A 27925-nucleotide genomic window follows, 5' to 3' on the forward strand; every position below is an offset into this window, starting at 1 on the left:
CCCAGAAGGTGAAAAAATTGTATCAATTGTGAAAGCTGTCAAACGAATGGAGTAGGGGGAGAACCCAGAGCCCACCGAAGGCACAGGGGCTGCAGGTCCACAGTTCTCTGTGTAGAGGCAGGGGAGACGTAAAAGAAATCTCTGTCTGCCCTGGTTGCTCCTGGATCTTTGCAGGCCAGCTGCATCCCTGCCCAGGAACTGGCTGCCAGTTTCCTTCCACTAAGAGATTTTTCCCTAGCCTGATTTTTGTTTCTTTTTGTAGCTGTTTCTGGGTGTGCCTGCGTGTGTGTGTGTGTGTGTGTGTGTGTGTGTGTGTGTGTGTGTGTGTGTGCTCGTTTGTATATACTAAACCCCCACTGTTCCCAGGAGAAGATGCTCATTGCATTTTTTCTCTTTGGCTTTCTTCTTCTATGGGGCCAGCTAAGAAGTAGTGCAGTTCTAAGATAGGTGAAAATGGGACCATCTTCTCTAGGTCTCTCTATTTAACTGTGGGCCCTTTCAGGCTTTATACCTAAAAGAGCCAAAGGCTACATTGTAATGAAGTCTGGCTACCTGTGTGTGGGGGTGGAGGGGTGCCAGAGTTTGGCACCTGGCCATCTTCCTCAGTTACACCTTATTTTTTGAACGGAATCTCTAGCCAAACATAGAGCTCACCAGTTTAGATAGCCTGGCTGGGGAGCATGCTACAGGAGTATTCCCGTCTTCTCCTCCCAAGCTCTAGGACTGTGTGAAGTACATGATGATCCAGAAGAATTCTCACATCCTTGCTGGGGCTGTAAACTCAGGCAGCCATGCTGACGATGGCAAACACTCACCAAATTGTCTTTCCAGCCTTCCATTCTAATTCTTAGCCACACTGTTGTATCTCCATTTCTTAAGATGGAAAAACCATACAGCTGTTGATTTGAGAGCCTGCTGAATGGTGAGACCTGCCCGAAATAGTTACTAAACCATCTCCTTGTTACAACTCAAGCATCTGCTCCACAGAGGACCCGAATTTTAAACAGCACTGTTCTTTTGTGCATGAACTCACATGAACTTGGGATGCAGAAAACTTTGTCCCAGGAAGGAAGTGTCATCCCTCAGGCTTTATGAGCGATTTTCCTTAGGACCCATCTGACACCAAAGTCCACAGACACTCAAGCCTTTGATGTAAATAATGCGGCGTGATCTACAGGGCATCAACCAATAGTGATGACAGTGCGGAGGAAGAAATAAGAAAAAATACATAACTCTCGACTTTACAAAATTAGAATTGGCATGGTTACGGTCCTTGTCACTACCATCTTAAAGTCAAATGCCTTTGTGAGACACAGACGTGCCCTTCATGTAGATTCAACAAGACAGTCAAAATGAAAGCCCTCGGCTTGGTCCAGTGCTCGCTAGAACCAAATGCCAGGCAGTGACAAATTCCTGAAGAACACAGGAAATGTCATCTTTCCTTGTGAAACAAAGGAAGCAGAAATCCTAATCTCCTCTTGTGTCTTCTGTTGACCCTAGGTAGCCCAGGAAAGAGAGGTGGTTCTTGCAGATAGCGCTGGACCATCTTGATGTAACATAGCTGCCATGTTTTAAGAAAGTCACTGTTGGGCCAGGCATTGTGTAAGCTGAACAGCAGTCCGGCAGACTGAATGGGCTGCATCTGGGTGATAAATCAGACTAACTCTCTGATCGCACTCAGAGAAAAGTCTAGCACGGTTGGTGACAAATGTTGTTTGTGGCCTTTCCCCAAGGATATCTGGTCTCTCTGATTGCTGTCACAGCTAGTGTAAGACTGTATGTAAACGTGGTTACGTATGAGAATCAAGCGTGTTTTCGTGCTGATGCGGGCACTATGGTGATTTGCCTTGGGAAGATTTGGATAGTTGTAGGGAGAAGCTGGCCAGTTGGTCATCCAGCCAGGAGTCAGAGCCCATTCCTGTCCATGTATCTTTGACTAAATATGGAGCTAAAAATAACTTTGGACCTCCAGAGATAATCCATGAGCAACAATAAATCATACTCCCTTCAGGGCCTGCCAGGGGAAAGGAAGAAGACATACCAGAGTCTGTTTAACAAGCTATGAACATATATATGAACAGTGATCCAAGTGTGGTATAGGGACCCAAGAATTCCAGCACATTCAAAGGATTTGGGGATTTTCTGTTACCAGGACCCATTCAAATACTTCATTGTTATTGTTTGGTTTGGTTTGGTTGAAACGTAATACTGCCACCTGGTGGTAGACATTGGAATATTTGTGCTTAAAAAGTTTCTGACAGAAAATTGGGTCTTTAGCATACACTATGGCATTATCAAGCAGATGGGAATCCAAATCTTTTTGAACTCTCAAAGGGGCCAGAAACCCGGGTGCGCTTGCAGAAAAGAGATTGCTTATCACCCAAGCATTGCCCTTGAGTCTCCAAGAGAGTTCAGAGTGGAAAGGTCACATCGGAAACAGGGATGAAGGTACCTCGAGGTTATGCCGTGTGTTTTCCACCTTTGAATCAAAATTCTGAAGAGTTCGCTTAGGAAAAATACGCTAAGTCGGTGGTGTCGAGCCAGAGCCATCCCGTCCAAGGCCACAGTTTCTCACATTTAATCACCCCGCAGCCCTAGCCAGAGGGTCATAAGTGCTCTCAAGAAGGGACCGCGATCTGACCAGACTAAAGTGCTGGGGACCCTAAGGACTGCACGCGCGTGGTTCGGGACGCAGGTGCCGCGTTCTGCCAGCCTCTGCGTGCAGCCTACAGCCTACAGCTACGCGGGTCGCCTCCACCCGCCGTGACGCCGGCGCGATGAAGGCAAAGAACGTGAACTTGCTGTTCGCCTTCGTTGCGATCCTGCTCTTTTGCTTCTACAATTTCTGTATCTTCAAGATGGACCAAACCAGTAAGGAGGGGGACGGGGACAGGAACGGTCGATCCCCATCCTGCCTCACTCGGGAGTCCCACCGCCAATGTCAGGAAGGAAGGGAGATGAGGGACACCCTAGAGGTCCCATGCCCCGACCCAGGGCTGTACCGATGGAGGGCACAGCCCCACGTCCCCTGGCGGTTAGGCTGTAACCGGTCCTGGGAGCCACCATGAGACACGTGCTGATGGATCCGGCCCTCTGGCCTCGCGCTGGCAGGTCCCTCCAAAGCGGCCCTTCTCATCTCCTCTTCCTTCTTCCAGATCTCCTCCTCCAGACACTGCAAGTGCGCCAGCACCTTTCCTCTTTTCCCAATAGCTTTAAATATTATCAGTGCGAATTTGGAGTCACAGAAAGACAGCCAGATCTAGCACCTAGTCCTTTCTCCCTTTAAAAATTAGCTGATGTTTGTTGATTCCAGCACTCGGGAGGCAGAAGCAAGCAGATCTCTATGAGTTCGAGGCCAGACAGAATTACATAGGCGCAAGAAATAAATAAATAACAAATTTTATGGACAGATAGCATTTTTGCTTTTAATTAAGTTCATAGTATTAATAATCGATTTGTTTGAAAATATTTAAACTCAGTGAATGGAGGTGAAGATACTTTTCTGTTCTTGTCTTGTTTTGTCCCCTGATCTGAATCTAGTGTCCAAGAAAGAAGTGTATGGCACAGAACAAGCATGCCAGACACTTTTTTGGAAAACAAAACAAACAAACAAACAAACCCAATGATTGAGTAAATGAGTGAACAAGTCAGTAGCTGTTCCATTGTAAGCGATGGATCGACGACAATCCCCCCTTTCTGAGGAGTTTCCACTGGGCTTAAGGGGACAACAACTATAGCTAAAGCATTAGGACTGCGGCATGAGCTCAGATGTTGGTGGGGACAGGGAAGTGTAGTGTTAGGAGCCGCGAGGCTGCGTCCCGCCGCCTGGCTAGCTTTACCCGAAATAATTACACGGAAACTGTAGTCTTTTAAACACTGCCTGACCCATTAGTTCCAGCCTCTTATTGGCCAGCTCTTACATATTGATCTAACCCATTTCTAATAATCTGTGTAGCCCACGAGGTGGCTTACCAGGGAAGATCTTAACCTGTGTCTGTCTGGGGTGGGAGAATCATGGCAACTGCCTGACTCAGCTTCTTTCTCCCAGCTTTCTGTTCTGTTTACTCCACCCACCTAAGGGTTGGCCTATCAAATGGGCCAAGGCAGTTTCTTTATTAATTAACCAATCAATGAAAGCAACAGATTAGAAAGAAATCACTCCCACATCAGGGAAGGATATTATCGGACTTGACCATGTCGCCCTTGTGGAGGCGACACAGGGTAGACGCACAGACTGGTCCCCAACCTTTACATGGTGCATGGAGGATGAGGTCACATAGCAGAAGACCTCTGATGGGAAGGTACCACGGTGCCGCCTTTGGCAAATACCATCTGCACCTTTCTGGGAGGAGCAGATGAGTGGGAGGGGGGGGGTTTCGAGGAGGGAGGGGTAGGTCGGAGTCGAGGTCTCGGGTGGTTTTGGTTTCTCTAGTTGATGCTTCTGTGGCCGACGTCTGATGCTGTCTCTTTGTGGGTTTATTTGTGGCTGCTTTGGGGTCTTGCTGGGGTTTCCCAACTGGCTACTCATTCCTTGATGTGCCCTCTGGTCTCCATGAGCTGTTCCTCTGCCATAGCCCCTTTCAACTAGGAATCTTTACCAAGAAGATGCACGCTTGTGGTGACCCTGCAATATTGTCTCGGGCCACAGCTAACCAGAGATCTATACCACTTCAACCTGCCTGCCCGGCAGCTGTGCGCAGATGTCTCTCTTGGTTTAGCTTGTTCCCCCTGTTCCTCTTCATCAGGTCCAATGGTTTGCAATTTTCAGAGAAACATGCCTCAGCCTGAATTGGGGGAGAAAAGGCTGACCCTGGAGCACCATATTTTATCTCTCCCGGACTCTCTTTGGAAGGGGAAAATCCCCCTACATACCTATACAAACAGGAGGGGGTATGCCACACATACACATGGAAATTGTTTAGTAGTTTAAATAAAATGCTTGCATCCAATATATTCCAGGAGAGTACTTGAATACACTTATTAGAAGACAGAATAAAAGGTTCTTGATCCACGGCATCCCTATAAGCATCCTTCAACAACGTGAAAGCGTGTTGCGATGCACTCTGATCAGTGCAATAGTTACAGCAGTGAACACGGATGCACGACAGCTTGGCCCACTTGTAGGGATGACTCTCGAAAGCATACACTGGGTCAGGCTCAGCAGGTAAATGGACTTTGCTGACCTGATTTCAATGACCAGAAGCCGTAGAAGGAGAGAACCTACTCACACATGTCCTTTACTTGCACACGAGCTGCGGTATGTTCACACACACGCATGTGCACCTGTGGGCAACACACACATTCGAATGTAGAAGAACACGCATCTTTTTACCTACTAATAAAGTAAGGCACCTTCCACAGGTGCTGAGAAAGGGACAGGTGGTGTGGGCACACTCGCAGCACCCCCAAGGCTAAGGCAGTGGGTGTGCACTCTTACAGCCTGTGAGCTCTCGCGGTACTGTTTGTCATGTCTTGATAAAGGGCCACTCCTGGGGAATTCAAGGTATCTGACTGTAGTGTGATTTGACCATTGTCAGTTAGAATGCAGGGAGCAATCTGAAACATGCTCTCCCTTCTCAGCTGAGGATTTGTGGGGACAGGATCTTGCCCGCTTTGGTCTGAGAATCCAGCACAGGCAAAAGGTCTCCCTAGTGGCTGTTCCTTTACTCCTCTGATCTTTCAGCATTTACCCCAATATCTAACCCTGGGTTTTTACAATTAAGACCAATTAGAACTCATGCTACATCCCACTACTTACCTTCACAACGAAATACCATCTAGATATAATGGATTAATTAAGATGTAAAATACTTTCACTTCTTTCTCTGTTTTCATAAGGGGTCACGAGAGAATTTAAACACGCAGATGTGGACTCCTCTCTTTCTTTCCCTTTCTGAGACAGTCCTGCTAGGCAGCCAGGCTGGCTTGAGTCTCACAGTCCTCCTGCCTCAGCCTCCTGGTGCAGTCAGATTTTCATTTGGGCCACCAGCTCACAAATATAATGACATGGAAACTAATTATTAACAATGAAAGCTTGGCCTTGGCTTAGGCTTGTCTCAACTAGGCCTCATAACTTAAATTAACCCATTTATATCAATCTACACCCTGTCACACGCTGTTACCTCTCTTCCATCTTGTACCTTCTGTTCCCTGCCCATATCTGGCTGGCAACTCTGCCTTCCTTCTTCCCAGAGTTCTCTCTCTGCCCGGAAGTCCCGCCTATACCTCCCGACTACACCAATACAGAAATACATCTTCACACAGTGTGCAAATATCCCACAACATCCTGGGTGCTGACTGTGTGCTCCCACACTTAGTTTTATCCTTTTTTTTTTAAATCTGAGAGCAATTCGAAGGCCTCTGTTATGAAAAGTGGGAACCAGCGATACTTAGGACCATATCAGGAACTTTTTACATTTTTAAAATTATTTTTGGCAGCATTTGTTCTAGGTAAGGAATCTACCATTGAGCTGTAGTTCCGGCCCTGGAGCCTTTTATTTACATTTTTTTTGCATTCATCTATTTATTGGGGAGGTATGGTCCAGGTGTGGAGGTCAGAGGACAACATTTGGGAGTCAGTTCTCTTCTTCTGCCATGTACGTTCCAGGGATTGAACTCAGGGCATCAAGCTTGGTGGTAAGTGCGCTTCCTGCCATCCTGCCAGGCCCTTGGAGTTTTTGTTTATTTGTTTGCTTTTAATAGATAGAAGTCACTAGCCAGGCATAGTGGTGCATGCCCTTAATTTGAGCACTTAGGAGACAGAGACAGGCAGATCTCTGTGGGTTAGGGGTTCAAGGCCAGCCTGGTCTGTAGAGTTATAGGACATCCAGGGCTATGGAGAGAGAATCTACATAAAAATAGTCACTTTGGGGGGGGTGCATGCCTGTAATCCCAGCACTCGGGAGGCAGAGGCAGGCGGATCTCTGTGAGTTCGTGGCCAGCCAGGTCTACAAAGGGAGTTCCAGAACAGGCTCCAAAGCTACAGAGAAACCCTGTCTCGAAAAACCAAAAAAAAAAAAGTCACTTTGGTCCACTCTTCATATAAACTGGGCTTTGTCTCACAGCTCCACAAGGATGCTCAGTGGAGCAACGCTTGTAGTTGCTGTTTAACTCAAACTTCCCACACTGATTCTGTACAGCATTGTCCCTGCTCACTGCCTGGGTGCCTAGGTAAGCACTGCAAGCTCCTTACTACAGCAGGGATACCTGGACTCCCCACAGAGGTTACACAAGAAGCAGGGCCAACTGTCGGCTATGTCTTTAAACACCTCTGTGTGCCTGTTTCTGTGAATAGTGCTCTCCAGGGAAAACTCTCTCTTCATGTGGACCAAATTGGTCCTTAGGGGACTGTCTCAGGCAGATTGCATCACCTGCAAGGTAACAACTCCAACACACGGTTTATTTGGCAGAGACAGTTATCCAGGGAATTCTCCACACTGTACACTACGGCTACACCTCAGACGCTACCCGTGAAATGGGCACTGGGCAGTTCAGTTCTTTGATGAAAACACGATTCAGCCCAAGAAGCACTAAGATCAGTTCCTATGTGGCAAATTCATTTGCTTCATTCATCCGTCTGTGTGAGAGCTGAAGGAAGTCACTGTCTCAGACCCTGGGAATTCGTAAACTCACCCCCCCACACACACACACAGGTCTTGTTCTAAAGTGTCTGCTCCAGAGTCTCTCTTCTTGCTCAGCCAGCATACTGGCCTTAAGAGAGGGAGGGAGGGAGGGAAGGAGGGAAGGGGAGGGAGAAAAAAGGGGATTGTTTGCCACAGAAATCCACATTTTCTGATATAAAACAAACCATCCACTGAGTTATCTCCCTGTATTTCCCTGATATTTATGTGGTAAAATGAGAGACAGAAGTAGGCAAGACTCTGGGAGCATATACGGCAAGGTACCGAACACTCGGTAGTGGTTGTTTGAGACAAGGCCTCAGTGCATAGCCCTGACCCAGAACTCACTGTGTGGACCAGGCAAACTTGAACACATGTCACAAAGATCCCCCTGCCTCTGCATCCTGAATTTTTTAAGTAGAATTGCAGTAAACATCCTGCCTTTTGCACACCTATAAGATTTTTTTTTCAGTTCTGACTCACTCCCTACTAACCTCTAACAATGGTAACAAGAAAGCTGTGGTTAGAAGCTTCTTGGTCCTCATTTACCCTGACACATCTTTTAACTGCCTTGAAGGGCAATGCGGACGTGTTAATGCTGAGAAGGATGGAGAAGGATGGCTTACGTGAGATAACAGGTGTCCGTGAGAACCTCTTCTCTAACTTCGTAGGTGGCTCTGAATTCCTTCCTCTAGGGTGTTGTCCTCACAGCAATAGAACCCTAACTAAGATACCTAACCAACGTGCGGTGCCCCCCTCACATGGTGCTTGGGATGATTCCCTCCTTCATGACTAAGCAACCTCAGCCTCCTTAGCTGGCTTCTATGCCTGCCCGTGTTGAATATCCTCAGACCCAACTATGTTCCTGGTCATTGTGGTTTTATTTTATATTTTGTTTATTCTGGGTCTGGAATTCAGAGCCCAGTGTGTGCTAGGCAAGCCCCATACAGCAACATCCTCGACTTTCCACAGATAAACTCTTTGTAAATTTTTTTAATTTTTGTTGATTTTTTGAGACAGCGTTTCTCTGTAGCTTTAGATCCTATTTTGGAACTAACTCTTGTAGACCAGGCTGGCCTCAAACTCACAGAGATCCACCTGCCTCTGCCTCCTGAATGCTGGGATTAAAGGCATGTGTACCACCGCCCAGCTCCACAGAGAAACAATTAAACATTCATTTATAGGAAGGCCAGTGGGTTTTCTCTATGATTACAAATTGAATATATTCATAATAAGGAAAATTTGGAAAACATAAAACGCAAAGTAAAAGATAAAAATGATCATTGGTAATATCATTTCTCACTATGGATATTTTTTAACAATTTGTTCTTTTAGCCATCTGTATATGCTATATGTATATTATGATATATATTCACTTATGTCTATGTACAATCCCCATATAGTGGCATATATGTACAAATCCAAATATAGTGCCATGTGTGTCAACCTCCATGTTAGTGCCATGTATGTATAACCCTCATATATAGTGGACTACATGTACAACCCCCATGTATACTGCGATATACAACCCCTTTGTTATTGGAAAACTTCGTTTTGCCCACTACATGTGTAAACTAGATATTTCTGCTTCCTTTGCAGGCAATCAACTAACTAATTGCAGAAACCGCATGTCGGAGTTTAAGAAAAATATGCTACGTTTAAAAAACGAAAGTGAAAATCATCGCCAAAATCTAGTGCAAATCTTGAACCAAATGAAGTACGAAATCGCCCAGATCGCAAACGCGTCAGACTTCCGTGCGTGCTGCTTTTGCCTTTGTGAATGGTCATCTGTTTCCATGAACTCGGGGGTTTAGACCTGGGTGCTTCTGACTCTAGGTCACTTTCCCCCGAGTGCACAGTCCAGTTCACACGCTGTTTTACTGTGAGACATGCAGAGCTCAGGGAAGACACACGGATGATATGCTTTCCCCGTCTGCACCGTGACAGTGACTCCTCATGTTTTCTCTGGGTTCTACCACATCCACGATCAGTTCACAGAAGCAGTCAGCAGCTGGCATCAGCTGGCATCCCTCTTCTCTCACACACCTCTGGGCAACCAGCAGGCAACCCTTCTCCCCACCGTGTGTTCGAGGGGCCGTCCATCTTCTCCATCCCCATCTCTCCGACATTGCTACTACGAATATGAGCCCCTCCTTTGTTTGCCTTTTTCAAAACTGTAGAAGGGATTATTTGGGAATGGTGAAAATAGAGTTGCTGAATGTTAAGGGGCTACAAAAAATTATAAAGTTACAAGTTTTAACCAAGGGATATCAATCAAAGTAGCAAGATCACAGATTACAGCCCTTTTTATCCATGCCCCTAGGTCCAGGACTGGCAGTTTTGCTTGTTTCTGGTATAGCTCGTAGTGCTGGGCTGAAATTAAACACTGGTTTAAAATAGATACTCATCAGTAACCACTGAACTCTACCATATAGAATTATGATAACAATAACTTGCATATCTTTCCTTGAGCACTAAGTTTGTGGCTGAATTAACTATCCTTCGTTTTTTAAGAAGTTGCATTGAGCTGGAGAGATGGCTCAGCAGTTCCCAGTGCCTCTCATCCTCCCAGAGAACCAGAGCTCTGCTCCCAGCACCTGCCTCAGGAGCTGTGACCCCAGCTCCAGGGGACCTTATACCACCTTCAGGCCCCAGCAGGCACCTCACACATGCATGCATGCTAGGGTGTACAGCCCCCACTTCTACCTCACAAATAAACATTTTAAAAACATATTGCTGTGAACTCAGGGACCCTCCTTTCTCTTCCAGTTGAAAGGAAAGTGAGCAGACTGGGTGAGAGTAAAATACGTCCCAACGGATTCGAAGGCTTGAAGTTCTTCCTCCCTCATCTGAGGGCAGTGGAGAGAATTTACCCGGATGTAGCCACTAGCAGAGGAAAAGCAGGCGGTAAGAACAGTTAGAATTGGGAAACTGAGTTCAAGTATTTTGATTTGGGGAAGCATCTATATCTTAAATTTTCAGTTAGCATACAAAATAATGGGTTTCGTTGTGGGATATATGTGCGTCATGTGTATTGTGTATGTGTGTCATTGTGTGTGCGTCATTTTGTGTGTGTGTTATGCGTGTGTATGCACATGTGTTTATCATCTCTCTTTGGTCATATTTGTCCCCTCACTACCGTCCCTTGTTCATCCACCCCCTTCTCAATGGTCCCCATCTTCCCCCTCCTCCAAGAAATCCCTCAGATTTTATGGCCAAGCTTTTAGATTTGAAGGTGTGAGATACTACTATGTAGACTTCTAGCCATTAGGTGTGAATTTTGAAAAAGTAATCATTACATTTAGTGACTTGAATTTAAGTTCAATTTCATTACAGATGCTTAGAAAATTAACTGACATATGTCAGATACACACAAGGCATCTATGACGTATGTCCAGTACACATGAGGCATCTATGATATGTGTCCAGTACACAGAGGCATTATGACATATGTCCAGTACACACGGGGCATCTATGGTGTATGTCCAGTACACACGAACATCTATGACATATGTGCAGTACACACGAGGTACCTATGACATATATCCAGTACACATGGAGCATCTATGGTATAGGTCCAGTACACACAAACATCTATGACGTATGTGCAGTACACACAAAGCACCTATGACATATGTCCAGTACACATGGGGCATCTATGATATAGGTCCAGTACACATGAACATCTATGACGTATGTCCAGTACACATGAAGCATCTTCTAAGTGCCCCACAAAGGGTTTTCCTTGCTTGGACAAGCCTGTTGTTACCCTGTGGTTGTCCTATTCTTCCCACCTTCTTATGACCAATATCAGCAAAGATGGGTTTCAAAGAGAGGATGGTTGTTTATTTATTCATGGTTTTAGGTCTTTTTTCTTTTTAGACAGAATCTCACTGTGTAACCTGTTGAAGGAGGCTGCTTGTTTGTGATCCTCTTGCCTCTGCCTCCTTCAGCAAATGCTACCAGTGTGCACCACCACAACCAGCAAGGCTGCTTGTTTGTTGCCGGCCACCCAGACTCCTGAAATAATCACACAGAAACTATATTATTTGCAATACTGTTTGGTCAATAGCTTAGGCATATTTCTGGCTAACTCTTACATCTTAAATTAACCCATTTCTATTATTTTATATTTTACCACGAGGCTTGTGGCCTACAGGCACGGTTCCAGGTGGCATCTGACATCTTTCCTCTCTGGCGGCTCCATGGTGTCTCTCTGACTCCGCCTTCTATCTCCCAGCACTCAGTTTAGTTTTCCCCGCGTATCTCTGTTCTGCCCTGCTCTGCTATACTCTCAAAGCAGTTTCTTTATTAACCAATGGTATTCACAGCATACAGAGGGGAATCCCACATCAGTAACGCAGGCTGACCTTGAACTCATAATGCCTTTTTCCTACCTCCGGATCGCTGGGGTTACAGCTATGCATCACTATTCCACATAGAAGCATGAGTTCAAGCCCATCATACATAACGGATCAAAACACAGCACTGCAGCGAGAAGCAGACACCGAGCCAAGTCTCAGAATGTCTGACACAAGTCTCATTTGTTCCAGGGCGAGGGCCAACTCGGGTCAGTCTCCCCAGCTGTCAGATTCTACATAACTTTTGCTAGGATACAGCCCTGTTCATGTATGTTTGCTCTCGCTACGGTGGCAGAGCTGAGTAGTTGCGACGGAGACGGCATGGCACAACAGCCAAAAGTCTGGAGCGTGGAGGTAGTGGAACTCTGAAGCATCATTTAGCATCTACTAAATTCTTAACTGTGTTCCCCCCACCCAAACTAAACCTTTTCCATTACTCTGCTTAGTCCCCAGACCCCAGGGCAGTGAGGCTAATTACTATCTACCCTAACTTAGACCCGTGAAACTGAGACTAGAGGAATCACATTGTAGATACCTCTGTCTCCATCAGAATCCCCCTTTAGAGCCTTCAGGGCATTTTGAATGGTATGTGTGTGTGCGCGCGCTACTGCTTACAGTAGAAACAGGAAAAAATACATAGGAACTGTAAAATATTAGGCATGAAGGATAAAGATAGCCCAAACTAAATATAAAAAACATAAACAGTGGGGAAATCAAAAGCTGAAAAGGTTGGTGTGGCCCTTACACAGTCAGACGTGAGGGTGACAAGATACCCAGGAAAGCTTAGCTCCTGCCTAGGTCTTTTGGGTCCTGTGCGTCTTGATGCTTTACTCCTTACAGGTACCTAAAGTCATCTGAGATACATATTTACTCCATCAAACCGTTTAGAAATGACTTCGTTCATGGTTTCCACAAATGACAACATTTCAGAGTGTCTTTCCCACTTGGGACTCCGCTGTCTCTTCAGGAAGAAGACGGGAGAACCAGAGATTGTGGGAGGAAGTATACTGAGTTAGCTGTATTAACAAAAGTTTTCTCTACAACAAGATTCTGCAACAGAAGAACAGTTTGAATTCTAGAGCACTTATTCACAGTCCACTGCAAACAGCAGAAGATGAAAGTCAGGGCACAGACAGTATTTTGGTAGTATGGCTCAAACGCTCCTTTTTAAAAGGCAAGTGTAAGACCAGCTCACAGGCGTGGGCAAGCATGGTCTGATGGTAAAGCATGACTTCCTCCATGTTTGTGCCTCTGTCCGCAGTGTCTTTCGCACTGGGAATCACCACCGTTGACAGAGGGAACTACACCTACTTGAAGCAAACGCTGACCTCTGTCCTGTCCAGGATGACCCCTGAAGAAGAGAAGGACTCCGTGGTGATTATCTCTGTTGCCGATGTATGTATGGGAAATGAGGTTCCCTCATCCGTCTCTGTAGCCTCCAAAGCCCTGAGCAGCAGCTTCTATCCCATCATGTTTTGTTTTGTTTTGTAGGGGTTTTTTTTGCACTTAAAGGAAGTATCCCACAGATACTCTTAGAATCTAGATGAAATATTTAGTACTTATTCGATACCACTGAGAACTATGTGTGTAAACAGGAATCTTATGTGAGAGTCACATGACTCTTAAAATCAAATTCTATTTAACATAGGATTCTTTTATTCAGCAAAACACAAAATTATTCAATTTAATTATAAATTAAATAACTTAATTGTAATTGTAACTTTCAAATAGAGTATTAAAACTGTTACTATAGAGATAAGATCTTCCTAGCTCAATAAAATGTTGGTATACGCATTATTAAGTTCTGGTAAATCCTGTTAAATTCTACGTCTGAGAAATTGTGAATTGTTCTAGACATTATTTGTAACTGTCTTAACATCTGTAAGGTGTGTGTCACCATCCTGATTTTATTTTATTTTTTTACTAATTTTTTTTAAAAAAAATCTTTTCTCATTTTGCATACCAGTCCCAGTTCCCACTCCCTCCTTTCCTTCCACTCCCTTTTACCTTCCCCCCACACCAACCCCATCCACTCCTCAGGGAGGGCAAGGCTTCCCATGGGGAGTAACAAGTCTGACACATCACTTGAGGCAGGACCAAGGCCCTTCCACCTGGTCTCACTGCCAGTGACCCCACAGACCTCTCTACCCATATAACTGTCACCCACATTCTGAGAGCCTAGCTTGACCCTATGCTGGTTCCCCTACTGTCAGGCCAGAGTCGGTGAGCTCCCCTTAGCTCAGGTCAGCTGTTTCTATTGGTATTCTTATCATGGTCTTGACCCCATTGCTCATATTTTTGCTCCTCCCACTCTTCAACTGGACTTTAGGTTCAGCCCAGTGCTTCGCTGTGGATCTCTGCATCTGCTTCCATCAGTTGCTGGATGAAGGTTCTATGATGACAATTAAGATAGTCATCAATCTGACTACAGGGTAAGGCCAAAGGCCAGTTTAGGCACCCTCTCCACAACTGCTTAGGTCTTAGCTGGGGTCATCTTTGTGGATTCCTGGAAATTTCCTTAGTGCCCGTTTTCTTGCTAGCCTCATAATGGCTCCCTCAATCAAGATATCTCTTCCCTTGCTGTCCCTCTCTGTCCTTCCCCCATCTCTGCCATCATTCCCTCATGTTCTCCTCTCCCCTTCCCTTCTCCCTTCCTCTTCCCCTTCTGCCCTCCCTTCTCTCCCCACCCCATGCTCCCAATTTTGTCAGGAGATCTTGACTAGTTCTCCTTCCCAGGGGGATTCATACATGTTTCTTTTAGGGTTCTCCCTGTTATGTAGCTTCTCTGGAATCATGGACTGTAGGCTGGTTATTCTTTGCTTTACACCTAATATCCACTTATGAATGAGCACATACTGTGTTTGTCTTTCTGGGTCTGGGTTACCTCACTCAGGGTGGGTTTTTTTTCTAGTTCTACCCATTTGCATGCAAATCTCAAGATGTCACTGTTTTTTATCTCTGAGTAGTACTCCATTGTGTAAATGTGCCTCATTTTCTTTATCCATTCTTCAGTTCAGGGGCACGTAGGTTGTTTCCAGGTTCTGGCTATTACAAATAATGCTACTATGAACACAGCTGAGCACATTTCCTTAGAGTATGATTGAACATCTTTTGGGTATATGTCCAAGAGTGGTATTGCTAGGTCCTGAGGTAGGTTGATTCCCAATTTTCTGAGAAACCTCCATACTGATTTCCAAAGTGGCTGTACAAGTTTGCACTCCATCCTGCGATGCAGGAGTGTTCCCTTACTCCACAACCTCTCCAGCATATGCTATCATTGATGTTTTTGATCTGAGCCATTCTGACTGGTATAAGATGGTATCTCAGAGTTGTTTTGATTTGCATTTCCCTGATGACTAAGGATGTTGAGCAGTTCCTTAAGTGTCTTTTGGCTGTTTGAGTTAGATATTAGGATAGGATAGCTATACACACTTGTTTCTTAGCTTCATTTGATTAGAAAATCTTTTTCCAACCCTTTACTCTTTGGTAATGTCTGTCTTTGAGGTTGAGGTGTGTTTCTTATATGCAGCAGCAGGATGGATCCTGTTTTTGTACCCATTCTGTTAGCCTGTGCCATTTTATACGTGAATTGAGTCCATTGATATTAAGAGATATTAACTAGCAGTGATTGTTAATTCCTGGTTTTTTTTTTTTTTTGGTGGTAGTGTTTGTGTGTTTCCCTTCTTTGGGGTTTCCTAGTGTGAGTTGCCCATGTTTTTGTGGATGCAGCTAACTTTCTTGGGTTGAAGCTTTTCTTCTAGTACTTTCTGTAAGACTGGATTTGTGGATAGGTATTGTTTAAATCTGGTTTTTGTCATAAAATATCTTTTTTTCTCCATCTATGGTGTTAGAAAGCTTTCCTGGGTATAGTAGTCTGGGATTGCATCCATGGTCTCTTAGTGTCTGTAGCACATCTGTCCAGGACTTTCTTGACTTCAGGGTTTCCATTGAGAAGTTGGCTGTAATTCTGATAGGTCTGTGTTTATATGTTACTTGATCTTTTTCCTTTGCAGCTCTTAATATTCTTTCTTTATTCTGTATGTTCTGTTTTTTGATTATTATATGGTGAGGGGACATTTTTGTTTTTTGGGTTTTTTTTGATCCAGCCTATTTGGTGTTCTGTAAGCTTCTTGTACTTTCATAGGAATATTCTTCTTTAGGTTGGGAAAGTTTTCTTCTATGATTTTGTTGAATATGTTTTCTGTGTCTTTGAGCTGGAGTTCTTCTTCTTCTATCTCTATCCCTTAGGTTTAGTCTTTTCATAGTGTCCCAGATTTTCTGGATGTTTTGTGTTAAGGATTTGTTGGATTTAACATTTTCTTTGGTAAATGAATTTATTTCCTCTATTGTATCTTCAATGCCTGAGATTCTCCCTTCCATCTCTGTTGGTTATGATTACATCTGTAGTTCCTGTTTGTTTACCTATTTCCAGAATTCCCTCAGTTTGTGTTTTCTTCCTTGACTCTATTTCAGTTTTCAAGTCTTGAATCATTTGAACTGTTGCTTCACCTGTTTTTTTTTTTTTACTTTCTTTAAGAGATTTATTGATTTCTTCCAAATTTTTATCTGTCTTTCCCTCCATCTCTTAAGAGAATTTTTCATTTCCTCTTTAAGGGTCTCTATCATCTTCATAAAGTTATATTAAAGGTTGTTTTCTTCTGCTTCTGGGTTAGGATGTTCAGGTCTTCCTGTTGTATGACCACTGTGTTCTGGTGTTGCCGTGCTGCTCCTTAGGTTGTTGAATGAATTCTTGCATTGTGCCTACCCATCTCTTCCTCCCATTGGTACAGGCAGTCTCTGCCTCTTGGTCCAGTCCTTGCAGTTGGTGTCTGTATCTCAGGGAGCTACTGGGGTTAGGGGTGGGTTTAGGGGTAGAGTGGGACTTGTAGATTACAGGGTCTGATCAATGGGGGGTGGTTAGAGCAGCCTGCCTGAGGGAGGCTTGCCTGCTGGCCAGCTAGAACAGCTGAGATGGGTGGGAGAGGGGCCCGAGGTTGTGGACCAGGACTGAGGGTCTGGAGACTAGGCTGTCCAGCTAGGAAGCTGGTCACTTTCCTCTTGGTCCTGTCTGTGCAGCCGCGGTCTGTGCCTCAGAGAGCCCCTGAGGTCGCCGGGATGGGTGTGTTTGGGAGCAGAGCGAGGCTTGCAGGGTCTGATAGATATGGGGATACTGGAGCAGTCTGCCTGCAGGTGGCTTACCTGCTGGCCACCTAGTGAAGCTGAGGCAGGTAGCAGAGCCAGGGCTTTGCCCCAGGCCTAGGGACTAGAGACTGGGCTGTCCAGCTGGGGAGCTGGTTACTCCCCTCTTGGTCTGCTCTGTGCAGTCACAGTCTGTACCAATTTTATTTATTTTTTAAAGCACATGTATCCTTCTTTATTGCTTAAAGCAATTTTAAATTTAAACATATTTTTATCAGATTCTTCCCCTCCCTGAAGTCCTTCCATATCCTCCTCCCAATACTTACCCTAAGTCTCCAAAAATGAACAAAAACCCAGTACAACCACAACTTCCCCGAACCAAGAAAACAAAATTAAAGACTACCACCCCCAAATAAACAACACCAAATGAAAGCACACATACACACACACACATGCATGCATGCACACACACGCACGTGCGCGCACACACACACACGTACAAACACACATGCATGCATGCACACACATGCACACGCGTGCGCGCGCACACACACACACACACACACCTCTGTGTAGTCCACCATACATTGGTCATTTACTCCTGAACATGAGGCCTACCCTGGAGTCACTTATAAACCCAGTGTCACTCCATTGGAGAAAACTGATTTTTACCTTCTCCAGCAGGTATAAAAGATAGCCGGGCGGTGGTGGCACACGCCTTTAATCCCAGCACTCGGGAGGCAGAGGCAGGCGGATCTCTGTGAGTTCGAGACCAGCCTGGTCTACAAGAGCTAGTGCCAGGACAGGAACCAAAAGCTACGGAGTAACCCTGTCTCGAAAAACCAAAAGAAAAAAGAAAAAAAAAAAAAGTTCAGTTGTTAACCTTTACCCTAGTCACTAGGTTTTTATTCATTTATTTGTTCATTCATTTATTCATTAAAAACAAAATAAAATATAATAAGATAAAACAAAACTATCACATCAAAGTTGAACAAGACAGAACAACAAAAGGAAAAGAGCCCAAGAGAAGGCACAAGAGTCAGAGACTCATGCGTTCACACACTGAGGAATCCCATAAAAAACATTAAACTGGAAGTTTGAATATAGACACAGAGGGTCTGGTGCAGAGCTGTGCAGGCCCTGGGCATGCTGCCTCCGTCTCTGTGAGCTTTGCTCATGTTAGAGAGCCTTGTTTTCTTGGTGTCCTCCATCCCCTCTGGCCCTCACACTTTTTCCACTTCCTCTTGGGGCAGGGTCATCCCTGAGCTCTGAGGGGAGAGATGAATAATGAATGAGAGCTTATAGAAGACATCTTGCCCAGTAATGAAGATTGGGGTGTAGGTCTCCCCAACAATGGCATCATTTTCTTTTTCACCCTCATCCATGATGGTAATCACGCTTTCATTTTGAAAGTTTGAGTAAAACTATAAAGAATTGTGTATTAATGTCATAAACTTTAGACAAGAGAAGTGTGCAGTAGTTTCTGTATTCAAGTAAGTGTTCTTTAAAATAAATATGTATATTTTGTATTTTCTCCTAGAAAGTGAAATCACTAGAAATCATTAGGTCATGTTGAAATTTCACACATAAATTCCATGTAGTAAAAGTGTTGTGTCGATAAAACCATGAGGCATCCTTAATTTTCAGTGATTTCTCTTTTTCTTTTAGACTGGTGATTATTTGAACTATGTCGTCGACATGGTTAAAACAAAGTAAGACTTTCTGATAAATTTCAACCTCATCCGCTCTTTATTTTTATATTGTACTCTTTCCTGTCTTTACTGTTTATTGATTGTATTCTCTTTAGTGACTCTGAGCCACAGAAGATGAGCCTGTGGTTTTGTCTAATCTGTGGTAAAGTTGAGCACAGAATTTTTCCGGAGTTTGCAGACTTCTCACTGGGATTCACTTTTCCTTGCTGTGTCTGAGTCCCCCTGCAGATGGGGGGAGGAAGGGATGAGCCCTCTCTGCGGGTGCAGTAGACTTCCTGGGGCAGATAAGAGCAAAGTGCTGGTGCCTGGCACAGACTGCATCTGAAAGGCAGGAGGTCAAAAGAGCAATGTGCAAGACTTTTGGAACCTTAAGTGCATTGGGAGCACAGATACTTGGGGTTAAATAGGGAGGTGGGATAAGCCGTGGAGAGATGCTGTACAACGCTAAGGGATTTGCAGTTTTCTATTGACCAGAGCCATAGCCCTGGCCACTGAGCTGAGCCTGGAAAGCAGGAGAGACCCAGCAGTGGCGCCTTCTGCCTTGGTTGACTCTGCGAAGTAGTTGGCATGGATAAGGCAAAAGCAAGTGGGTGGGGAACTGTCAAGATCACAAGCAAAAAGGAAAAAGAAAACCGTTATCCCTTGTATGCAACCACTTGGGATTTGCCCTATAGTTTCAGAGATACCATCAGTGGGGGCTGCAGAGATGGCTCAGCTGGTAAAACACTTGCCTTGCAAGCCTGAGGACCAGAGTTCAGATCTCACATTAAAAAAAATGCCATGTGGGCACAGTAGCCCCCCTGTAATCCAGCGTGTAGGAGGTGAAGAGGGAAACCCCTGAGCAAGCTGGCTGCTCAGGCTGGCTGAGTTGGAGAGCTCTCTAAGACAGAGCAACCCTACCCTGCCTCAGTGTGTGAGGTGTAGAGAAACCAAGGAAAACAGCTAACGTCAGCCCCAGGCCTCTGCACACACGCAGAGCAACAGGAGCACACACAAACACAGCACACACGTGAAAATCAGTGGCTTCAAAAACTGCTGTGTGTTATAGCTGAAATGAAGAAAATAAGAAAATTATGTGAGATTATTTCAGAGGCGATTCTAGTGTTGGTAATAGTGTTGATGTTAATGCAGGGCACTTTGAGTGGTTACTCTTTAAACTGTGACAATGCGATAAATCAATTATTTTATTTTATGTGAGTTAATATGTATGTATATCAGTGTGGTGTGTTTGTATGCAGTGTGGGGTGTGTGTGTGTGTGTGTGTGTGTGTGTGTGTGTGTGTGTGTGTATGCATGCAGAGGCCAGGGGAGGATTTCAGGCACCCTGCTTTATCGCTCTCAGCCTTTCCTTTCAAACAGGGTGTTTAGCTGTACCTGGAGCTAGACTGATAGCCAGCAAGCCCAGGCATGCTCCTGCCTCTGCCCTCCGACAGTGCCAGGGTCCCAGGAATGAACACAGCCCTGCCTGGTTTTCCGAGGATTCTGAGGTCCAAACAGGTGGTCATGCTCGAACAGCATGCAGTTTTACCCTGTGAGCCACCTCCGCAGCTCAGCTCCGTCATTCAGAAGAACACACTGAAGAACAAATGAGTTCAACATGTCGTGGTGCGGTTTGGACTGTGTTTGGTTAGCACTCCTGGGTTCAGTCCCTAACCCCCAAATTTTTCTAAGTGATTGTTTCTCAACTGTTACATTTCAGTTAACATGAATGTATAAATTTCAATCCATGTTTAATTTCATACCATTTAGCTAAAGCATTTTGTCCAGATCTTCTGGATTAACGAGGAAGGATATTAGATTTTAATTGATCATAAATTTGGAACTGCTCAATAAATTTTAAAGCTCTAATGCTATATACATAAAACCTTATTGGGACTGAACGTGGCTGTATTTTATATAAAACCATATCACTGCACAGTTTTCCCTTACATATTACTATGAAGGGGACTGTTGGTTTATAGTGGTGGCTGTCGATTCTGGAATAGCCACTTCCGAGTCTTCTTATGATGAACTCATAATCCAGAAATGTTTCAAAAAGATCCTAGCAAACTGTCACCACCCAGGATTACAAAGGACTAAATCTCTCTCCATCAGTAAGGGGAATTAGCCCACCAAATGGGAAGTTATTTGACCTTGGTGCCTTAGGAGGATGTGGGTGTTGTCTGCAGTGTAAACTTCCTATTAGCCTCCACTGTCCAAGATTTTCCCAGACTCTGGATGCTCAAATCTCATGCAATCTTCAGTTGCCTCTACTGCACGCGACTCCTATATATGCCTCTAAGGTATATAATTTCACTTTAAAATTAGATACTTTGTTACTTATCTTTATTTTCAGCCAAACATAACTCCCCAGTCTGTTCTCCTCTACCAGTAGCTTCCACTCTCTGAGGAAATACTAGAATTCATCCTTATAAATTTACACTAGAAGGTGGATGGAGCAGCAGACTATATAATCCTGGTCCTTTGGAGGCAGAGGCAGGAGGACCAGCCATAGCCACTGTTAACACGTCCACACAGCCCAGTGGGCAATGGAGGCGAGTCAGGCCAAACCTAGCTAGCCATTTAGCCTAACTTCAGAAGCTCCACTGCTGTTGAGCAGGGCTCTTAGTAAAAATGGAAATTATCCTTTCTGAAAGTGAGCCTCCGAAGGGAGCCCCTGCAGTGATCTGCTGCACTGAGGCACTGACCCACTGCACTGAGCTGCCGCACAAGCCGCCGCAGCTGGCAGTGGTTTCCTTCCAGCCGCTTCCATATTGTAGACTGTTCTCGCTCCTCCTGACTGTCAAAGGATGCCTTTGACTAGCTTAAGAAAATTCACAGTATCTATGATCCTGTGGGAAATTGATTTTATATTTTGCATTCTAATTTTCAAGTTTTTTATTTATTTTTCTGTGTTCATGCTATGGGGCATATATGCCACAGTTTGGGCATGGAGGTTAGTGGACCACTCTGGGATAATCAGTTCTCTCTTCCACTTTATGGGAGCTCCAGAGATGGCCTTTGGGTCACTGGGCTTGTGGGATAAGTGTCTTTACCCACTAAGCCATCTTGCTGGCCCATACATTTTAGTCTTTTTCAAAAATATATCTTTCATTAGCTTATAAATATTTTGGCTAAGAAATAGTACTTGTATGTTATTGGTATCAGGAAGCAACCTGTGAGATAATCCAAATCCGTACATTATGTGGACATGCATAAAGAAGGGATTTTTAAGCATTTACATTACTTTGGTAAGTTAAGATATTCAACTATATTGGGCGTTCAACCTCCCTATACTTCTATTTCTAGATTCAAAAGACAGGTGCAATCTGGGTCCTTGGAAGTCATTTCAATACCCACCTTTTTTTATCCGAGTGGATTACTGGGCAAGAAAACAATGGAGGACTCAGAAAGGTAGGTCAAAGAATGGACCTGAAAGAACTGATGTCCTGGGATGGACGTCTGGGAGATAATGACCCACAATGTCGTTATACGGGGAAGCCAGTTCCTACTGACTTGCAACGGTTGCCTGTGAATCACATTTTGAGCCCTCGTCCAGTGACATTTAGTTGGTAGCATGAAATCAGTCATAGTATTATTCCATGAAAACAGGCAGAAGATACAGATGATACCCATGAGGAGTGGCCATCCTGCCCATTCTGAGTCGGTTGGCAGCGTCTGCCAGCACCCCGCTGAGGGTGATCTGCTCCTGTTTATAGACAGTGATGAGCAGAAATACAGTCACACAGTGAAGGAAGGCGGGGAGCCCGGCAGTGGAGCTCACGGCTCCTGGAACCTGCTCCCAGCTTTCCATGCCCTCGTCATTTTAGACAGGTAAATTGACCCTTTCCCCTTAATTGCCTCAATTTTGCCGATATGTTCAATGGAATAGTATATGTACACAGTGTTTAGTAGACAAACCAGATCATTTGGAAGTTATAAGAACAAAACGTGACAGCATTTATGAAAGAATATTAAGAAGTGGAAACTTTTGTACGTAGTAAAATGATTGTATATTGTATAATAAATACAGTAGTATGGGGAATGTATTGAGTTGATTTAAAAAAATTTTTGCTGATGCCCATTGGAAGCCTGCCCCTTTCTGAGTGAATACAGAGAAAGGGTGGACTAGGAGGGGTTGCAGGAGGAGGCAAAAGGGAGGCTGCAGTTGGCATGTAAAATTAATTAATTAATTAATTAAAAATAAAGATAAAGGCTTGCCAGGAATCTCAGGGGAAGTCCCTTCCCTGAGAACCTATTATATGCTCATATTATACGGTATTATATCATATGTGGTGTGTTTGACTCTCAAACTACATAAGCGTTCTTGTTTATCCTTATTAGTGTCCGACTCTGGAAGTTGCCCAGACCTTTGCTGTCCTGCAGCCTTTCCTCTTCTGTCTCCTCCCTGGAAAGCCTGGGCGCCGTTCACCCCTCCTCCATCCCTCTACTGTGGCCTGACTCAGGCCCGCTCTGGCACGGACTCTCTTGCTCAGTCTGCCGTCTCAGACTCACTTCCTGTGGTCAGAAGACCCTGTCTTCCATATGAGATCAAGCCCAGTGCTCCTCACATGTCTTAAGACATCCTGGCACCCCTGTTCTGGGAGCCCCAACCCGCCATGCTCTGTAGCAGAGGAGGCTAGCGCCTCCACACCTGGGCACCCTATTTCAGCTGGATGCCGTACCCTGGCTTTCTCTGTTCCACTTTTCTGCTCTTCCCATCTTGTACAAAGATCTTCACTGTTAATGACTTAGCCCGGCACAATCTCTTAATAGTCAGTGAGACCCTAGGGCAAGAACTGCCTGTGTCTTGTACCTGCAGGACATGGCCTAGTACCCTGCTTGCTGATAAAGTACAATAATACTCTCATGTGATGAAGAAAGGCTGTCTTAGTTTGCTGTTGTCGTGGTGATGAAACACTGACCGAAGCGCCTTAGCGGAGGAAAGAGTGCATTTGCCCACAGTCCCACACCACAGTCCATCCCTGAGGCATGCCAAGGCGGGAACTCAGAGCAGCAACAGTAACCAATGGGGAAAGGCCGCCTACTGGCTTCATCTCCAGCTCTTGCTCAGCTACCTTCCTCTACCGCCTAGGACCGCCCAGGTGTGGTGCTGCCCACCCTGGACTGGGCTTCCCAGCAGCAACCACTAACCAAGAAAACACCCCCACAGTTGCCGACAGGCCAATCTGATGGAAGCGTTTCCTCAGCTGAGGGTCCTCTTCCTAAGGGACTCTAGTTTTTGTCAAGCCGACAGTAACTTATTGCCTAAATAAAAATTTAGCTAAAATGTAAAATGCTTGGTCTGTGCTCGTTCTAGTTGAGCAGAGGAATAGAGAAGCTCTTTAGGATAACTTTATACTAAATATACATATATATATATTTAGTATAAATATATTCCCTTTTATTCTGTCTGTATCATTACATCAGAAATGTGAGGTGCTATTCAATTACTGAATAGGCTTATAAATTAATCTGTTATAGTGAACATTAATAGATCTTATTCTTTATTTTTAGTTGGCAAATGAAACAAGTGTTGGATTTTTGTGTTTTGATGCTGTATGCCCGACCCAAGGCCACGTATTACTTACAGGTGAAAACTTGGTATACATGAATTTGAAACGGAAGCTTTACTGTTTCAATCTTTCCTTTAATTCCTTTTCTCCTTGGGTTGCTCTGCCCTAATCTGTAGCCAAGCAAATAGGAAATATTTAGGAAATCAATATTCCCAAAGGATTGATGATATCTTCTTTCTGTGCTCGCTGTAGCAGAGAGAATTAAAGTTAGAGGGCACAAACAAAAAAGAATCCCTCCCACCCAAAAAAAGGATATGTTTATTGGCTCCCTGGTACCAAACTGTTAGTCCAAAGCATACATAAAGTAAAATTTTACAGACTAAGCAGGTTATATTTAAGAAGATATGTGTGTGTGTGTGTGTGTGTACATGCATGTAACAACAATTAATGAAAAGAGATCATGAAATTGAAAGAGAGCAAAGAAGGATTTTGGGGAGCATTTTGAGGGAGGAAAGGGAATGGGGTATTATATAACTAAAATCTCAAAAATAAAAGAAAAACATTTTAGAAAAAAAAAAGAAACTGTAAAGCTCCTGGGAAGACATGGAAATCGCCCTGTGCGCACGTCTAAGCCTTATTGTAGGCCGTGCCGAGGACCCACCCAGATTGCCACCACACCCGGTCTCTCACTGTGTGATGACTCTGTTCCACACTGCCTCGGTGACGCTGTAGAAGTGAGTCCATCATGGGGACCAGTCACTTCAGATTGCCGAATAGCAGCGGCATGCGTCCTGTAATAAGCACAAACCTCACCACAGAGGAAAACGTTTCAGAATTATCAATAGAGGGCGGGGAGAAGCGAGAGACAAGCTGAGAGCAAGATCTTTCCTGAGACTGGAAGAAAACAGCTCCTCTTGCGCAGTGGCGAAGCAGAGGGATGTCAGCTGCAGCGGGGTTCTTTCCATCCTGGGACAGCGGTTCTTGTTTGTGCCCTCCTGATGTGATTGATGTGGGAAACGCCTTAGTCAAAGGATCTCACATCGTGTTTGTAAAATCAAGAAAGATAGCTTTTGCCTCACCTGCTTTCCTTCTAAGGTTCCCGCCATCATCCTTCTGACCGGCCAGGGGTGGGTGGGGATGGGCAGAGATCACTAAACAGACCACATAACCGGTGTGCTAAATTTTACATTTTGAGCCAACATTTTCTGTAAGCTCAAAGCTGGCTGGTTAGCTTTGGTTTTCTTCTGAAAACACAACGTTTTCAAGCTACAGTGTAATCTTGTGTTTCCTTTGTTTTCTTGTTACTGGGTCAGACTCGTGGTTGACTAAGACTCCCCAAACATCTCACCATATTTCCAGACAGTCTAGTTCCAGTGGCATTTGAGGACAGCAGAGCTTCCTCTTGCCATCTTCTCATGAGTGTCTCTTCCTTTTTTTTTTTTTTTTGAGTTATTGTTGCTTTGGCACACAAAGATTAGCTTGCGCTGCTGTTGTGTCCAAGGGTTACCAAAACTGTTGGTCTGAAGAGGATAATGGTGATAGTATAAGCTGGTATCATTTTACTTTTTACCAGGAGCTTCAAGAATACCGTGAGCTTTTGAGTACATTCGCATTAAATTTTAATCCCGTGCAAATGAAACTGTAAAGCGGTGACCCCTCCTATCATTTTTTAGTTATATCGTGCTTAGCAGTAGTGGAATTAATCTCTATCACTTCCGGATTCACAACATTTTTTCTTTGAAATTGTTATTAAAATTTATAATTCAAAGAAAATGAACTAAATGGGAAATTTCTTTGAATATTATAGTAAAACAGAAATGAATTTTGCATCACTTTGCTTTTCCTTAGCAAGTAGTTTAACTGTATGTTTTATCTCTAGAGTTCTTGACATGTTGTCTATATATGATGTTCAGGAGGCTAGGCTTTAGTTTCTGTGACTTCATCTCTTATCTTCCTTAACAATTGCTTTTCTCCAAGGAAATTCTTTCCCTGTCCTTGGGCTCCTAGCTGAGTCAAGTTTAAGGTTAGTCATTCAACAAGCTCCTTTCCCACTGCCCTCGCCAGTCCTCTTCTGATGGTTTGGTTATCTCAGAAGCTCACCTACTTGGTTTTTATCTTCGTCTCTCCTTGGTTGCAAAAGCATTCATATTTATGTTTCTGTGGCTTTCTTTAAAAGATTTTTTTTTGAAAAGAAGTTCCCTCTGAACTGGGCTAGTCTCTTGGGATGCTATCTATTTCTTTCTATGTTCGTACCAGACTGGACTTTATAGACTTAGGCATTGTTGCTGACACTGAAATTCTATAATTCTAATATGAAGCCAAGTCAATCAATATTGATTGCTTGACTCTCCAACCCTTGAAACCAGGCTAGCAGCCAGCAAGCCCCGCCCACCCTCGAAGCCCCGCCCACCCTCGCTTCTGGGCCTCTCCAGAGCAGTGCAGCCACAGAACAGGCTGGCTGGGGGAATCTAACTTAAGCCCTGTTTTCATAGCTGCTCCATCTTGGGCACTGTAGAACCATTGTTCAGACAGCATAAAGCAAGGTGAGAGGGGGAAAAAATCAAATCAAATTGGGGTCAATGAGCGCTCTCATGGCTTGGGGCAAAAGTCCCATGAGGGCAGAGCTAAACAAACTGCCAGACCAGATGGCAAAGGTTGAATGCCAGGCTGAGACCGGCAGGTGGGCATCAGCCAAAGTGTGGGCCCTAGTGAGGAGAAACCTGGTCACAGCTGGTACACTTTCCATCCGTGCCCGTCCCCAGCCAGATGGCGTGATCTCAGTGTGCCTAGGACAGGCACACACATAGGTGGGCTCAGGGAATTGGCATGGACTTCAGGTCAGAGTGGGGGAGACCCCAGACTGTTGCCTAGTGGTCATGGGGCGTATGGTCCCTGAGTCCCAGCATACCACCAGCTCCGCTCTCCTCCCGCATCCGCCCAGCGGCCATGCATGCTGAGCACCCGCTGGGCGCTGGGCTGAAACTATCTCCTCATTCTCCTGCTTGGCACAAACCAGCCTTCACTTCCCTGAAGGTCCTCTCTCCTCTTCACCCTTCCATCTAGCTCAACATGCTTCCATTCCCCACGCTGCAGAAGATGCTGGCCACATCCCTGCCTGCCTGTGCATCTGCATCTCCCTTTCTGTGCCTCTTCTAAGCACAGACGCCAGGTCCAGTTGCAGGTCACAGGGCAGAGGCGATGAAGGAACACACACACCTGGGATAACCTCAGCCTCTGGTGGGCAGAGCAGACAGATGTCTCCTTCCCAGAATGCCTGGGCGCCTTGCCAAAGTCTGCCACTGACTGCTGTGTGACTTTGGTAAACAATTGCACTTCTCTGAGCCTATTTTCTTATCAGTAGAGACAGAAATACTTTATAGAGTCACACACAAGAATGAAACACAGTCCCCTTTGTATCCTCGGGTTCCTCACTCAAGCATGGGTTAAAAATGCTTTCTTTAAAATTGCTTGTGAGGCTCAAAAGTACTTGCTGCACAGGCATGAAGACCAGAGTTCAGATACCCGTAACCCGTGTCAAAGCTGTGCAGATGCGGAGGCCGCCTGCAACCCCAGCCCTGGGAGGTGGAACAGGGAGATGGT

General features: G+C 44.8%; 1 protein-coding gene across 1 annotated transcript; it reads left to right on the top strand.

Moving 5' to 3' along the window:
- Positions 1-2777: 2777 nt before the first annotated feature.
- On the top strand, positions 2778-27481 carry LOC142853062 (alpha-1,3-mannosyl-glycoprotein 4-beta-N-acetylglucosaminyltransferase-like protein MGAT4D). The gene is made up of 8 exons (XM_075977995.1): positions 2778-2871; positions 9219-9374; positions 10389-10526; positions 13242-13375; positions 18788-18831; positions 22119-22223; positions 24327-24402; positions 27389-27481. The coding sequence occupies exons 1-8, from the start codon at positions 2778-2780 to the stop codon at positions 27479-27481; spliced, it is 840 nt and encodes a 279-aa protein (XP_075834110.1).
- Positions 27482-27925: the final 444 nt, after the last annotated feature.

Source organism: Microtus pennsylvanicus, chromosome 6 (genome assembly GCF_037038515.1).
Source record: "Microtus pennsylvanicus isolate mMicPen1 chromosome 6, mMicPen1.hap1, whole genome shotgun sequence".
In the NCBI taxonomy this organism is placed as follows: domain Eukaryota; kingdom Metazoa; phylum Chordata; class Mammalia; order Rodentia; family Cricetidae; genus Microtus; species Microtus pennsylvanicus.

Coding starts and splice junctions, on each gene's coding strand:
- LOC142853062 (XM_075977995.1), top strand. CDS start 2,778: ATGAAGGCAAAGAACGTGAACTTGCTGTTCGCCTTCGTTGCGATCCTG. Junction 18,832..22,118: donor GTCGACATGGTTAAAACAAA/GTAAGACTTTCT, acceptor TTCTATTTCTAG/ATTCAAAAGACAGGTGCAAT. Junction 22,224..24,326: donor ACAATGGAGGACTCAGAAAG/GTAGGTCAAAGA, acceptor CTTTATTTTTAG/TTGGCAAATGAAACAAGTGT.